At 38.2% G+C, this 16,571-nt stretch overlaps 1 protein-coding gene across 4 annotated transcripts in view; it reads left to right on the forward strand.

Moving 5' to 3' along the window:
* The window catches only part of LOC127429056 (dachshund homolog 2-like), a 236,359-nt gene extending 220,077 nt beyond the window's left edge, over positions 1-16,282 (forward strand). For all 4 annotated transcript variants that reach the window (XM_051677811.1, XM_051677810.1, XM_051677813.1 and 1 more), the window contains 2 exons: positions 22-87; positions 14,853-16,282. In XM_051677811.1, the coding sequence (XP_051533771.1) occupies positions 22-87; positions 14,853-14,890 (104 nt within the window). In that variant the 3' untranslated portion in view covers positions 14,891-16,282. The remainder of the gene's footprint in view (positions 1-21; positions 88-14,852) is intronic.
* Positions 16,283-16,571: the final 289 nt, after the last annotated feature.

Here is a 16,571-nt window from a genome sequence, read left to right on the forward strand (position 1 = left end):
TATGATTTTACTTGGTTTTAGAGGCAGTGATACCAGAGGTGAAGGCTGAACATAACGGCAACCAGATAGAGAACTCAGCTGTACAAGGTAATATGTTATACATACTGCATGTGATGCGCACTAAATGACTCGAAGTGAGCCTGCGTTGGCAGCTTATAATTAATAAACATATTAATGCAGCCTTCTAAAGGCTAAAGTATACTTCATGTGTGCGCGTTGCGGATCGCTCCGCACACAGTATGCATAACGCAAATCGCGAAATCAGCACAGCCATGTGGCTTGTTCGCGTGCCGCCTAGATTTTCTTTACTCGCGCACACTGTCCTTGGCTGTGCACGTTGTCTGCGCATGCGCTGGCCATTGACCGTACTAAAAGACCGTCACAAAGCAGTTGTAGTGCGCATTTGTTGAACGCGTTCCTATTCGTTCGTGGTCAGAAAAGTATACTCAGAAAGGCAACGCGGTCGGCTGGGCGCGAGGCGATCCGGAACGCACAAAAACAAAGTATACCCATTCCTTAAGATACCTTTTTTGGGCCAAATGATCTGTAAGCTTGAGCAATACAAGTGTGCAAGCTTATTTCCGGTCGTACGAGCGTTCATTAAAAAATAGGGATGTCATAAAATATTGATTATTCATAGGCACGTTATTTTATTGATAGATTTTTGAGGCATCGCTATATTAAAATTAGCCAACAATTAAATTAGAAGCCCAACTGGCGTGTTTTCCAACTCACTCAGTTGGCGTCTGTTTAACAGTCTGGTGTAATAGCGTTGGAAGACCACAAGAGGACAATATACCATTTATTGAAGCTGGTCGTGGTCACGACACACACACACACACACACACACACACACACACACACACACACACACACACACACACACACACAGGATGGGCTGAAGTGGCGCAGATGCAGATTAGTTAAACCGGTGTAACTGCGCAGTGTTTATTATGATATTTCTCTTTATGTAGCCATGATAAGGTCTTTTTAATTCAAGCTGTCCACAAAAAGACATACAGCTCTTGAAAAAATTAAGAGACCACTGCTAAATTATCAGTTTCTCTAGATTTACTATTGATAGGTGTGTGTTTGAGTAAAATGAACATTTTTGTTTTATTTTATAAAGTACTGACAACATTTCTCCCAAATTCCAAATAAAAATATTGTCATTTAGAGCATTTATTTGCAGAAAATGACAACTGGTCAAAATAACAAAAAATATGCAGTGTTTTCAGACCTTGAATAATGCAAAGAAAATTTAAACAACACAATACTAATGTTTTAACTTAGGAAGAGTTCAGAAATCAATATTTGGTGGAATAACCCTGATTTTCAATCACAGCTTTCATGCATTTTGGCATGCTCTCTACCAGTCTTTCACATTGTGACTTTATGCCACTCCTGGTGCAAAAATTCAAGCAGCTCGGCTTTGTTTGATGGCTTGTGGCCATCCATCTTCCTCTTGATCACATTCCAGTGGTTTTCAATGGGGTTCAGGTCTGGAGATTGGGCTGGCCATGACAGGGTCTTGATCCGGTGGTCCTCCATCCACACCTTGATTGACCTGGCTGTGTGGCATGAAGCATTGTCCTGCTGGGGGTGCTTCAGCAAGGCTGGAATCTGACAGATTCGTCTTTGTGAAGGACGCATAAATCAAGCCAAGTACAAAGTTATCCTGTAAGAAAACTTGCTTTCTTCTGCTCTGACAATGTTCCTCAACCCTGAGGATTGGTTTTTCCAGCAGGACAATGCTCCATGCCACACAGCCAGGTCAATCAAAGTGTGGATGGAGGACCACCAGATCAAGACCCTGTCATGACCAGCCCAATCTCCAGACCTGAACCCCATTGAAAACCTCTGGAATGTGATCAAGAGGAAGATGGATGGCCACAAGCCATCAAACAAAGCCGAGCTGCTTGAATTTTTGCATCAGGAGTGGCATAAAGTCACCCAACAGCAATGTGAAAGACTGGTAGGGACCATGCCAAGACACATGAAAGCTGTGATTGAAAATCAGGGTTATTCCACCAAATACTGATTTCTGAACTCTTCCTAAGTTAAAACATTTGTGTTGTTTAAAAATGAATATTAACTTGTTTTCTTTGCATTATTTGAGGTCTGAAAACACTGCATCTTTGTTGTTATTTTGACCAGTTGTCATTTTCTGCAAATAAATGCTCTAAATGACAATATTTTTATTTGGAATTTGGAAGAAATGTTGTCAGCACTTCATAGAATAAAACAAAAATGTAAATTTTACTCAAATATATACCTATAAATAGTAAATCCAGAGAAACTGATAATTAAGCAGTGGTCTCTTAATTTTTTCCAGAGCTGTAGTTGTTACTGAAAATACATTGTGTAGGCTCTATGAAAGATATACAATATATCATCCAGTTATACTAGAATAAATAATCTTTGTCATAATGATTTGGGTCGAATTTAATGTAAAACTATGTGACTTGCACTCCGTGGCTCTTCAGAATTTTGCCGCTGAGTGGTGACGGTGTGTGCGTACCTTTTGTAGAAAATAAATAATTGTTTTGAATTTTAGAAAACGCCATGTTGTCCACCAGACACGTCCGGTGTGCGACCCCCTTTAATTTACCCTGCCAATCACACTTTACCAAAGTTGTGATGAGAAATATGTCTGAAGAGACAAAGACTATTATCCAACAAGCAGCCCTACGATCACATTCAGACAGCTATGATACACTGCACTTTTTCGTGATACAACCGTTTCATTGTTATACGTGTAATTCTCCTTAATTTAAAGGGTTTCAACTTGTTAATAATTTGTGATAAAATGTTAGTTGACATGAAATTTCAAAAAGGACAGCTCGTATTATTTCATATGCAAGTTCATAATATTAAAGGAAATAATTTGTACTTTTTAAAACTGTTTTTTCACCCCACATTTTTAAGAGGCTAAATGTGATTAGTTGTAAACGGAATCTAAAATAAAACGTACACTTTTATATATATATATATATGTGTGTGTGTGTGTGTTTATAAATATAGTAGCACCCCTTCCCCTGTCCCAGTATAACTGCTCACCTTAACAATAACACGATGGGTGAATGACATGAGAATATTGTCAGAGGTTTCTTACAGAGATATATTTAATGACTATCTCTTGGAGTTTCATGAGCACAGCGGCACATCAGTACGTCCACAGAGTGAATGTAAGATCTTGTGTGTTTAAGAATGAAGTACTCTTGTTTTAAAATCTCCCCACTCTGCATCCAGTTTTTATGACATCCCCTGAACACTTTAAAATACTCATGATACATTTTGGCAACTATATAACCCATAAATCCACTTCGCTAACTAATTACACTTTGACATCAACACCATATAAATCTATATACTGTAGAATGCGCTAGACTGGAAGATCAAAGACAAAAATAATATGGCTGTACGCTAGTTTCTTTGGCGCATAAGGTAAATAAGGGAGATGCTTATATAAGTAGTAGACTAGTTTTTGTAACTTTCATCGTTTCTTGTAGTTACACCTCTGATTCAGCGCTTACATAGCTCGTAAGCTCTACGTAAGCTCTCAATCAGAGGTGTAACTACAAGAAACTACGAAAGTCAACCTGCAAATAAAGACCTGACATCATATCGTCAGCTGTTGTAATGCTCTAAAGGATGTTTAAGACTCCTGGGCTAAATCGGTGTGGTGTTTGAATGAAGGGTAGAAACGGTTCAGAATATGCAACCAGCCATGTGCTGTACATATGGTCCAGAGGCCCCACTCACTCCCTGTGCTCTAGGGGCCACAGATAGGGGCTTCTTCCTGCACAAAACGTCCAGAACAGTAACCAGAGTCAATCCCTGAACTTGCTTTACATTTTATTGGTCCCCTTTGAAGACTTTTTCAGGAGGGAGATTACAAACTGATGTTTTCGCCTTTCTCGCTTCTTTTCTCAGAGATTCAATGGTGCTTTACAACCATTCTGCACACACTCATACATTTATATTTACGCATTTGGCAGACTCATACAGTTTATGACACACTCATACAGTTTAATTCTTATCCCTGTTACATCTGTCTTCCCCCCTTCCCTACTAGCCAGCCTCCCAAATCTGGCCAAAAGTTGTGTTTGATAAATGGGATCTATTATCAACATGTCTGACGGCGAATTAAAGACCTGCTGCTGTACATCTTATTGAAATGTGAAGCAGGGGGAAGGTGAATAAATGCATATGTTTACAGAAGATGCAGTGGAAATGGGCTGCAAAGTGCTACAGTGAAAATGTTTTTTTCTCCTATTAGCCAATTTCACAGTCTGCAAATAAAGAGACGTCCATTTTTCTTCTGCTGTAACAGAGCACTGCTGAAGCATTTGCGCAGTAGATATTGCTTTGTGTCTTTGTGGTGGCCCCAGGGTTCACTCACAGTGTGAGGAGGTCATCGCCGGGTGATCGTAGGTTTTCCGGTTGAGTCAGAGACAAAGTTTACCCTAAATCTGTGGCACATCTCTGGTTTCAAAGTCTGTAAATTTCAACTACAGGTTAGATGTACTAAAAAGCAGATCAAAGACATGCAACCTCAGACTAGACAGAGAAATATGTAAATTGTTATTTTGTTCGCTGACATCTTGAGACAGAATGGAGCATGCACTTGTCGAATCCCATGAGACGTCAAGTAACACGTGTCTGGAGAAATGTTCAGTACTCAAAGGTAAAAGGTCTGGTCCACACTGCAGCTTATTCTGGCCAAGAACCACCTATTTATACAGGAAACACAATCTTCCCAACATGTAAAGCGATAAACTATTGTTCATTTTGTTTTTATGTGATGTTTAGGGGCAGGTTTATCTGAAATAGATTACACCACAACAATAGACCAGCATAAAAAACATTAATTTGGCAAATTTCAACCTCAACCTCAAATACACTCATTGTCATTAACACGACTTTGGTTCCTTGCGGACTGATAAAAAAATTACGTTAAAATCAAAGTCAATCTGTTTAGATTAGAGATTGCCAGATCAAGAAAGTGCTGTCTAGATTTTAGACTCTATCTTGTCTTAATCCAAGCACTCTCTAACCCCTTCGATGTAATTCCATGTTGTCTGCTTGAACGCTGCTGTGGCTCAGAGTCGCGCCATCACTAATGTAAGCATAACAGAAGGGATTAGTGTTAGAGCTCTGTCACAATGGCCCTGACCTTTAGAGCAACCAACAGAATCAGGAAACACGAAGATCATTATTTACACCCATAATGCAGAGGCCAACACAAGGTGCCAAATAGTCTCACTAATTGATTTGATACAGTTCTTTGACCTATCCCTTCAACAGTTATGCTCATACAGTGCCCTACAACGAAAAAAAAAAACAAAAAAAAAACAAAACACTCGAAGTCCTTAAAAACTGACAGTTTCAGTACAGTTCAAAGCTACACAACTAATTGTATATTAATCGAGACTGTGATTACAACAATTAACTAATTGTGAAAAGTGTTGATTAGAGCATTGACTTTAATTAATCTCAATTGTTTCAAGGGTTTATATTTAAAGAATAAGTTACAAGAGACTTGTGATGTCTAATGTACTAGTACTTCAGTACCAAGTCGATACTAAAACAGAAAAGATGTAATGATACCAGTGTATCTGCAGTACCACCGGTAGTACTGAGCACAGAGTCAATTCAATCTGACTGACAGACGGCTGCTTACAAATGCTCACACGCTCATTTGAGTGTGCTTTCTCATTGACTCATTTACACTTAAATGAACACGATCAAATTAAAACTGTGATATGTCCTAGTGTGATTATTAAACCACAAATGGATGAGATTTGATTAAATCAATATATAGTCTGCATGTGTTGTGTGCTGTAAAGTGAATGTGTGTAGCTGCTCATAAGCTGTAAACATCACATTTTCTGAGCATCGTACGCTGTGCTTATTGACAGCAGAGAGCGCTCATTCACTGTGACATGTGCAGCGCCTGTAGACTATATAGTTTACAATTAAATGCAGCATTTTGTGCTGAATTCAATAATCGCACTGGGCCACATAACCAACGTCTAATCTGGAAGTGTGAAACTACCGTCAAAACACAGAACTGTAAAAGCCCTCATGTCAAAATAAAAGTTTGATTCAAAATAAGAACTTGAAGTGTGAAATGTAAGAAAGTGTGACAGAAATATATTACTGTTTTTAGTAAAATATATTTTTATTATTATTATTTGAACCTATATCTCTGAAGCAAGAGTGCTGTTGTACTGAATAGCTTTCATCAATGTTTTTTATTTATAATGTGATGCTCTTTTGAGCACTTTATTTGACAAAAATAAGACCAATGTGTATTTTGGATTATGTTTTATGATCTTTACAAAACCACTTCATTTGATAAAAAAAAAATTAAAAAAAAATTTAAATGTATGTTGAAAGTAATTTTTATATTTTCATTTGATTGAAGTTTTGATTCATTTTATTTTGATAATGAAATGTAATTAAACATAAAAAAAATAAATAAAAAAAACATTTGGAATTTGGGAAAAAAAATAAAATGATTTCAAAAAATATATTTTATAGGGTTCTACTTAAAAAAAAAAAAAAAAAACGAAGCAATGTTTGCTTAATTAAGAAACACTAAGAAAGCGTGCTATTTTTATTTATTTATTTTTTCACCCAATTTGGAATGCCCAATTCCCAATGTGCTCTAAGTCCTCGTGGTGGCGTAGTGATTCACCTCAATCCAGGTGGCAGAGGATGAATCACAGTTGCCTGCGCGTCTGAGACCATCAACCCACACATCTTATCACGTGGCATGTTGAGCGCGTTGCCACGGAGACTTCACGCCATCCACCGCAGCATCCGCGCTCAACTCACCACGTGCCCCACCGAGAACGAACCACATTATAGCGACCACGAGGAGGTTACCCCATGTGACTCTACCCACCCTAGCAACCGGGCCAATTTGGTTGCTTAGGAGACCTGGCTGGAGTCACTCAGCACACCCTGGGATTCGAACTAGCGAACTCCAGGGGTGGTAGCCAGCATCTTTTACCACTGAGCTACCCAGGCCCCCAATGTGCTATTTTTTTAACATTGAAATGTAACAATTTAATAGGCTACAGGAGTGTGTTCAATAGCATTTGGTATTGAGAATCGTGAAATGTTACTGTTACTGGTACCGACTACTGAAATTTTGGTATTGTGAAAACACTACAAGAGGCAGTGTTATTTTGTGAATATATTCATGGCTAAAAGGCAGTATTAGGGCCCATTCACTCCAAACTTGCTTTTGCATGCATCTGCATTGTTTTTCAATTGTTTTTTCTATGTACACATGCGCTAAATGGACGTCTTTGACTGTTGCGCCCTTGCTGTGACAATGCATCTAACCTCATTTTGCTCTATGGCGACTGTCCCTGTAATGGGCATAATGTCATATACTTTGGATAAAAGCATCAGCTGAATGGCAACTTGATTGCGAACGACACATAAATATGAATGTAAACATATATTTAATTACATAACAAATGGAAACTGAAATCAATGTATTACTCAAGCAATACCAGTGGTAAATGCATTAAACACCATAGTAAAGACGTATGGGTCAAATAGGACCCTCATATACATTCTAAGAGTAGTGATGCAAATTCTCTTATAATTACAAAAATATTCATATAAAATGTTAAAAAGGTCAATTTTCATGGTCAAAGACACCTTAATTGAGGAATACCTGGAGTGGCAGATCAAAAGACCACTTTACGAAAATAAAACAGTCAAAAAGTAGATGGCTGTGCAATTTTTAACCCACATATGTGTTCTAGAGTTAAACAACAAACATGCTGAAATATCAGATCAAATCTATCAGATCAATTGTGTACAGAATGCTCGATTTTGTCCAGGAAGCAAAAACCCAAGGTTGTAATGATCCCACAATCTCTCGGATCATCACTTTATCTCAACACTTCTTTATCTAGAAGTTCCATCAAGTTGAAAGAGGAAAGGTGTGTGTATGTGTATGTGTGTGTGTGTGTGTATGTGTGTGTGTGTGCGTGCAATCAGCTTACAGAGTCTGGCAGCTGACCCACCTGGGGAGTTTGTGTATGAAGTCTGTTGTCCGCTCCACCCCTCCCTGAGCTACCGAGCCTCACCACATTTATCCATTACAGCCAGCTAAAATCTAATTAGCCTGTGCTTCTCTCCCAAGTTGGACTTCACAGTTTTGCAAGCTTAGCAGTGACAGCTGATTTCATTAGGTTTGATTGTCCTTGCCTAGATCGCACTCGTCGGCCTAAAAGCTTTTTGAGCTTTCTCAGGTTCCACCCCTGTGGTGGGCCATTACGATGACCCGTGCCTTTTCTGATTAATCAAGACAAGTGGTGCTAACACAAAACTGCTGAACAAAAAAGAAAGTGACATCATTTTACAAGCTGATTAAGAGAAGTGTGGAGTAGTGAAGGGAGAGAGGGAACTAAAGGAGAGAGATGAGGTGAAAATATAATTAAGAAGCCGCACCATGTTGGAAGAACAAACTGAACTCCGCTTAAAGGTATGTGTTTTTCCCCAGTGCTCTAAAAATGCGTCATTCCAGGGGGGCCTGGGTAGCTCAGTGGTAAAGACGCTGGCTACCACCCCTGGAGTTCGCTAGTTCGAATCCCAGGGCATGCTGAGTGACTCCAGCCAGGTCTCCTAAGCAACCAAATTGGCCCGGTTGCTAGGGAGGGTAGAGTCACATGGGGTAACCTCCTCGTGGTCAGTTATGGGAAGAATTGCAAAGAAAAAGCCACTTTTGAAACAGAAAAACTAAAAGAAAAGGTTAGAGTGGGCAAAGAAACACAGACATTGGACAACAGATAATTGGAAAAGAGTGTTATGGATCTTAACCCCATTGAGCTTTTGTGGGATCAACTAGACTGTAAGGTGTGTGAGAAGTGCCCGACAAGACAGCCACATCTATGGCAAGTGCTGCAGGAAGCGTGGGGTGAAATGTCACCTGAGTATCTGGACAAACTGACAGCTGGAATGCCAAGGATCTGCAAAGCTGTCATTGCTGCACGTGGAGGATTTTTTGATGAGAACTCTTTGAAGTAGTTTAAGAAGTTCTGAAAAAAATTTCAAATTGTAATAGTAATTTTTTACATTATTAATGTCCTGACTATACACTGTGATCAGTTGAATGCCACTTTGGTGAATAAAAGTACCAATTTCTTTCCACAGAAGCAAAATCTGAATACTATTCATGCAGTGATATAATGAGGATGAGTAATCACGATGAGGAAGATTTGGCTGTGATTTTTGTTTTGCCAAAGAGGGCAGCATGCAGAGCATTGAGTGAATAATTGAAACAGGGGTTACGGGGAGGGGAGCAGTTTTAAAAATGGAGTGTGTGGGTGAGGAGGTTGTCCCAAAGGAGGACCACGCTCATTTCCACATGCATCTATTTACAGAATCCTACATGTGGGGCAAGAGAACCAGTGATACATAGGGCTGACCTCATCTCTGGCAGCAGTTCAGTAAACCTGTTTGAAAACAGCCTTTATTTTTCTAATTCTGTTTGGTGATGCTAGTGGTGGAGATATTACACAAATTAACATTATTAAAAAATGTAAAACTGATCAAAATTAATAATGAAATTTGTTGATGACAATGTCTTTATCAGTGTTGGGTAAATTCCTCAAAAAGTAATCCACTGAAAATGAATAATTACTTGTCTAAAAACTGTAATCTGATTACTTCATTGAAAAAGTAATCATATTACTTTTAAGTTACTTTTTTAAAACACTGTCTCCGCTCAAATTCAAAATAATATCTGTATTTCCTCCGTCTTTGTCACACCCTTTATCTGTCACAGAAACGCAAATAGACATGCATACAGTATGAACAAACAAATTCATATTTAAAATGTATTCAACATAAATATTATCTTAAAAATGTGTGTAGCCCAAGTAATGTACTTAAAAGTACCTACCTTAATTGAAAGTCAGTAACTGTAATCTGATTACAAGAATGTAAAATGTAATGTGTTGCACTGCTTTTTGGCTTCAAAAGTAAGAAAAATACAGTAAATAATTACTTTGTAACCAGATTTCACCCAACAATGGTTGTTATCCATTAGTTGGGTATATTTTAACACTTTATTTTACATGATAAAATAATAATATAAAAATATATGTTGTATTTAAAGTTATAATTATATTTTAAATACATGTTCACAAAATGTACACTGAACATTTACATTTTTTGTTATAGCCTTAAATATGAACAGTTTGAAGAAGAGCAATGGACAAGATGTTAAATAATGCTTGTGATAAAATATTGGAAATATAATCTGCCTTTATCCAATTAATCGGACAAATAATTGACAGCTTAAATGATTATCAAAATTGTTTTAATTACAGCACAATTTTCTGTATGGTAAGTTGAAGGTTTTCAGTTAAATATGTAAATATTCTTGTTGTCTTGAAATGAATTTTTATGAAGCACTCAAAATTAGTATGTTGTCCAAGCCCCTGCCTAACTAAACACCTGTCAGGTCTCTATCTTAAGTGTATGAACTATCTGCACCTCTGTCTCATGGGTGCAGCTTCATCATGGCAGATTTAGTCTGCTGTCATCCACTGGACTCAATTAATAGCACTTGAGGATATTACTCATAACTCATATTTCAGAGCAAGTGAAATACTCCCCTTCTATTTATGTCTTCACAGCATCTCTCTATCTCTTCACCTCTAGCAGGCTTCAGTGTGCCAATCATACATTATATTTCATGTATGTGATGTGTTTATACAGCATACACATTCCTGCATTCAGCATGCACTGTCCACGTATGTTTATAAACAAAGTGAGCTGTACATGAGAAAACAATTCAATTTTAAAGTTTAAAGTTTCTCAAATCATCAAATAAAAATGTAACTTTTATATAACCTTATGACAAACTGAACCTTCTAAAGTCATGATTAAAAGTTGACAGATTTGTGGTGGTCTATAGCAGTGTTTCCTCAACTGGTGGGTTGCAGATCTGTTCTTATAGACAGCAGAGAAACCATAGAAGCGTGCATTGTTTGGATAAGGAAATAAATAATTGTCCCTTTTAAAAGGGAGACAACACTTCCCATATAGTTTGTTGTTGCCATCAAAGGCCATGAGAATTATCATTGTATTTTATTCAGCTGCTGAGCAGAGCATCACAGTTTTAATGAAAACATTGATGAAAACTTTTATTCAGTACAACAGCAATAATGTAATTATTATTTAATTATTATTAATATTGTACTACATTGAAAATTACATTTTACTTTACAGTAGTAGTATATTTCTGTTACAGTTTCTTCAATTTCACACGTAAGTAACAGTTAAATTGAGATTTTATTTTGGTGGAAAGCCAAAAAAGCAATTTGAGTTTGTATGTTTTTGACGACAGCTTCACACCTCATATAAGCAGTTAGCTATATCGCTTAAATGTGCTTATTAAACCGAAAAAGGCTGCGATTGAATTATATAGATATATAGTCTGCATGTGCTGCACGCTTCAATGAGGTGTTATGAATGTATGAGCAGCTGGCTTCACACATTACCTTTGAAGCATGCAGCATATTCTGACTGTATATTTATTAAAATCACAGCCTTTTGTGGATCACACATCACGATTTTAATTTGATTAATTGAACATTAACACATTAATTAATTCATTAATTTTATTCCAGATATGTAAAATTCTGTGACATTCTGCGTTTAAAATTAATTCCATTTTTATGCATGTTTTCCGCATCATGGAATTCATAGGGCCCTAAATATCCATGCAGTGCAAGTCAGTGAGGATATACAACTCGAGTGGTTTAATTCATATCTTTCTAAAGTGCTATGATCGGTTTTATGTGAGACCAAAATGTAAAACCTTTTTTACTATAAATCTTGACATCTGCAGTCTCCTTGGCGATCATGATTTGAAGCTCGATTTTTGGAGCTTGCAAGTTTTGGACCCCACTGACTTGCATTGTGTGGATATATTCACAAAATATCTCCATCAAAATGCCTCCGTTTGTGTTCCGCAGTAGATAGAAGTCATACGATTGAGACGGCATAAGGATAAATTATGAGAGAATAATCATTTTAGGGTGAACTATTCCTTTAAGGACATTTTTTTTGTTTGTTTTGTTTAGTTTTTTGTACGATAAACAAATGTAATAGTGTGTTGGGTCACCACTTGATGTTGAATGTAAAATCCAGAAGTCCTGAAACAAAACCAGTTGTGAGCCACTGGTCTATATAGAGTATTCACAGGTGTAAACCCTCTCTCTCCCACTTGCCTTCCATGCACCTCAAGTGCTGTTTTGTTTACATTCTGCATACATATGAGCTCATCTGTTGGTGCTTGCAGAAATGGGCACTCGAGTCCTAATGAACTGCTTCCTGTATGACAGTGTGCTGTGAGCTCTGCGATTAACTGCAGCACTCCTGCTCCTCAGTCACCAGCTGTTTGTCTGATCTAGTGCTTCACAACCACTGCAAACACAACATGATTCATTCTCCAAACTTAATAAGTTTTCAAGATGAAAGACATTTATGTCTTTGTTTTTGTTCCATTCTTAATTACTGTATGATGGTTAAAAAGGCTTGGCACGATTCTATCAAGGGTGGTGGAAATATGCATTTGAAATGTTTTTAATTTTCAGGTGGGCCACAAAAACTATATTTTTATTTCAGCTCTGATATTCAGTAGTAACTATAGTTCCGCGTCTGAAATCTGATTGGATGAGCCATGTTCGAAGCCTTTGTAAAACAGCTGATATACAATATTTAGACCACAAAGTTGCTATCATTAATATGGTTGTTCGTAACGTTGCTTGAAAACCATAAATGTCAATGCCGTAAAACCAACCCGGACTCATTACAAGTCGCAATAATAAAACAAGATTGTAACATTTTTAGAAATTGTACAAGTTGGCCCATACAAAACATACGACTCCCATAGAGAAAAATAAGCAAAAGTTAGGCTAAACGTAATGGCATAGTTTTTTGCTTTAAGTCTAGCCCCTTACCTAAACCCTAAACCATTATTGTGTACCACGAAAGGAAACAAAACATCAGGGAGCAAGCGTTCTTTCGATTTTCCCATTTTAACCCCTAACCGAAACCCTAAACCTAAACCCAACAATAAAGACTACACCTTACATAAACCCTAAATGTAAACCATGATTTTAATAGGAAAATAAATTGTGTAGGATGGAAGAAATAAAACATCAGTGTTTGGAACGAGAAAAGGGAAGCGTATTTACAGGTTATTGACATACACTATATTGCCAAAAGTATTCGCTCACCCATCCAAATAATTGAATTCAGGTGTTTCAATCACTTCCATGGCCACAGGTGTATAAAATGAAGCACCTAGGCATGCAGACTGCTTCTACAAACATTTGTGAAAGAATGGGCCGCTCTCAGGAGCTCAGTGAATTCCAGCGTGGTACTGTGATAGGATGCCACCTGTGCAACAAGTCCAGTCGTGAAATTTCCTCGCTACTAAATATTCCACAGTCAACTGTCAGTGGTATTATAACAAAGTGGAAGCGATTGGGAATGACAGCAACTCAGCCACGAAGTGGCAGGCCACGTAAAATGACAGAGCGGGGTCAGCGGATGCTGAGGCGCATAGTGCGCAGAGGTCGCCAACTTTCTGCAGAGTCAATCACTACAGACCTCCAAAGTTCATGTGGCCTTCAGATTAGCTCAAGAACAGTGCGTAGAGAGCTTCATGGAATGGGTTTCCATGGCCGAGCAGGTGCATCCAAGCCATACATCACCAAGTGCAATGCAAAGCGTCGGATGCAGTGGTGTAAAGCACGTCGCCACTGGACTCTAGAGCAGTGGAGACGTGTTCTCTGGAGTGACGAATCACGCTTCTCCATCTGGCAATCTGATGGATGAGTCTGGGTTTGGCGGTTGCCAGGAGAACGGTACTTGTCTGACTGCATTGTGCCAACTGTGAAGTTTGGTGGAGGGGGGATTATGGTGTGGGGTTGTTTTTCAGGAGCTGGGCTTGGCCCCTTAGTTCCAGTGAATGGAACTCTGAATGCTTCAGCATACCAAGAGATTTTGGACAATTCCATGCGCCCAACTTTGTGGGAACAGTTTGGGGATGGCCCCTTCCTGTTCCAACATGACTGCGCACCAGTGCACAAAGCAAGGTCCATAAAGACATGGATGAGCGAGTTTGGTGTGGAAGAACTTGACTGGCCTGCACAGAGTCCTGACCTCAACCCGATAGAGCACCTTTGGGATGAATTAGAGCGAAGACTGCGAGCCAGGCCCTCTCGTCCAACATCAGTGTCTGACCTCACAAATGCGCTTCTGGAAGAATGGTTAAATATTCCCATAAACACACTCCTAAACCTTTTGGAAAGCCTTCCCAGAAGAGTTGAAGCTGTTATAGCTGCAAAGGGTGGGCCGATGTCATATTAAACCCTATGGATTAAGAATGGGATGTCACTTAAGTTCATATGCGTCTAAAGGCAGATGAGCGAATACTTTTGGCAATATAGTGTACATCAGTCATTTGTAATGCATAAATAAATTGGAATGGGTAACCAGATGTGTTCACAGACGTTTCCTTTCTTAAAATAAAGTGTTGGATATGAGGCTAGCAAATATTTGATGCCTGCATTGTATCAATTTGAAATTCTATTTGTTGACTGGTTGGTGTTAAAGTCGTACCTTTTTGTATGAGCCAAGTCATACGAAATCTTACGATTTCGCCATTTCGTATAAATTTATTACGAGTTGTCTTAAGACTATTTTGCGTTAAACAGATAATGCTTATGAATGCAGTAAATACAATGTGGCTTAATCTGTATATAACACTAGTAACTGTGTTTTTCCTCTTATTACAGAAAACAGATCCTACTCCAAACCTCCCATCATGTACTGAGACGAACCTCTGCCTTCTGTAGTCCCACAACCAAGACAGACGGACAGATCACCGTACAGACAGATGGGTGGCGTTTGTGGGGTTTTTTCTCAAAGGCAAAGAGGTGCAGGTGCACAGCAGTCACCTGAAACCCATGTACAGGACTTGAGTGTGTATGTACATGTATGTGTGTTGCGGTGCAGTGTGTTTGCAGTCCTCCTAAGACACGTGTGTGAGTGTGTGTGTGTCTGGAGCACTGCTGTTGGCGACCTTTCAACACCGCACACCAACTTGTATAAAAGTCTCATTTTTTGACTACTTCTACATCCCACACATTTTTGAGACTAAAATAATTCTTTTTTCTGTATAAAAGTGCATTACCTGATGAATTACCTATCTTTTTGTGAAGCACACCGCATTACCCTCCTCTAAACGTATCTCCCTTTTATTTTATTATTATTATTATTATTAATATTATTATTATTGAGTGTTATCTGCTGATCCCACATGATTCTGTGCGCAAGTGATTCTCAATAGCACAACAGTCTTGACGTGTCTCTAGACAACTTTGTCCATAGATCTTCTTTATGGTCCTGGGACAAAAGAAACAAATACTTTGTGGACAATGTTATAAAGACTCCAGATAAGATGAGTGTGCTTTTTTAATAAACTACATTTGTTGTTTTGTCTTTATAAGAAGGGACTCTATGTCAACCTGTGTCCTTTTTCTAATTTGTTGTATTTTTTTTAGAAAGTGTAGAAATATTGTCCTCACCTTGTCGTTCCTGCCTCATGTTTATTATCTGGTGTTCATTTTATTATCTGGTTTTGTTGTTTCCATTGTATTTTAATCAGCATTTCAAACGGATGCTGAAGTGATCTTGAAACAAGTTCTTTGTACATCTCCATTTGCCCCTTGACAATGTTTTCTCTGTTGCTCAACTTAAAAAGTAAAAAAAAAAGTGTTCATTTGATGTAGCTATAAACAGTATTACAGTACTCCCCCATTCTGTTTTTACCTTTGTTTATAAAGACTTGTAAAAATGCTTTAGCGTTTGCTATCCCGGCATTGTTAATACGTGGAGACATTTTTAGTGACAAAAAAGAAAATGAAAAGTACCCTTATGCACATCTGAAGCAAGCATGCTTGTAAATACAATGATGAAAAATGACACGTATCAATTGAAAATAAAATGCTGCCTCTTCAAATCTATTTTTAAACATTTCTAGCAACTCCATAGGTAACGTAATCACAAATCGGCAGCTATAAATGATGTTGAACGTTGTTTTAAAATGGCAACAGACACTAATCACAGCCTTGCACATGCCGCAATGAATAAAACACCCCTATGGACATCTTGGTAGGTTTTGTTTTCTTTTCTTTGAGTAATAAAACTGAGATGGAGACTTTCAGCGTTTTGCTGTAGTTATTTTCATGGTACATGTGTTTACCTCGTTCATCTTACAATCAAACTGAAAGTCTTGACTTGGTGTTCCATTCACTTCCATTCATACGTATGCTCAAGATGTGAGAAGTTGTGTCTTTCGCTACATACCAAAGTTCAAGTTTGTGAATTCATATAGCAAAGAGACCTCAAACAGAGGTTCTTCTAAAAGTCATACAGTTGATTCACCTCTTAGCTCAAGACAACCTTTAGAGCTGTATGGTTTGCAGTGTTGTGGGAAAGTGGAAAAGATGGTA

This window comes from Myxocyprinus asiaticus, chromosome 38 (genome assembly GCF_019703515.2).
Source record: "Myxocyprinus asiaticus isolate MX2 ecotype Aquarium Trade chromosome 38, UBuf_Myxa_2, whole genome shotgun sequence".
Lineage (NCBI taxonomy): Eukaryota > Metazoa > Chordata > Actinopteri > Cypriniformes > Catostomidae > Myxocyprinus > Myxocyprinus asiaticus.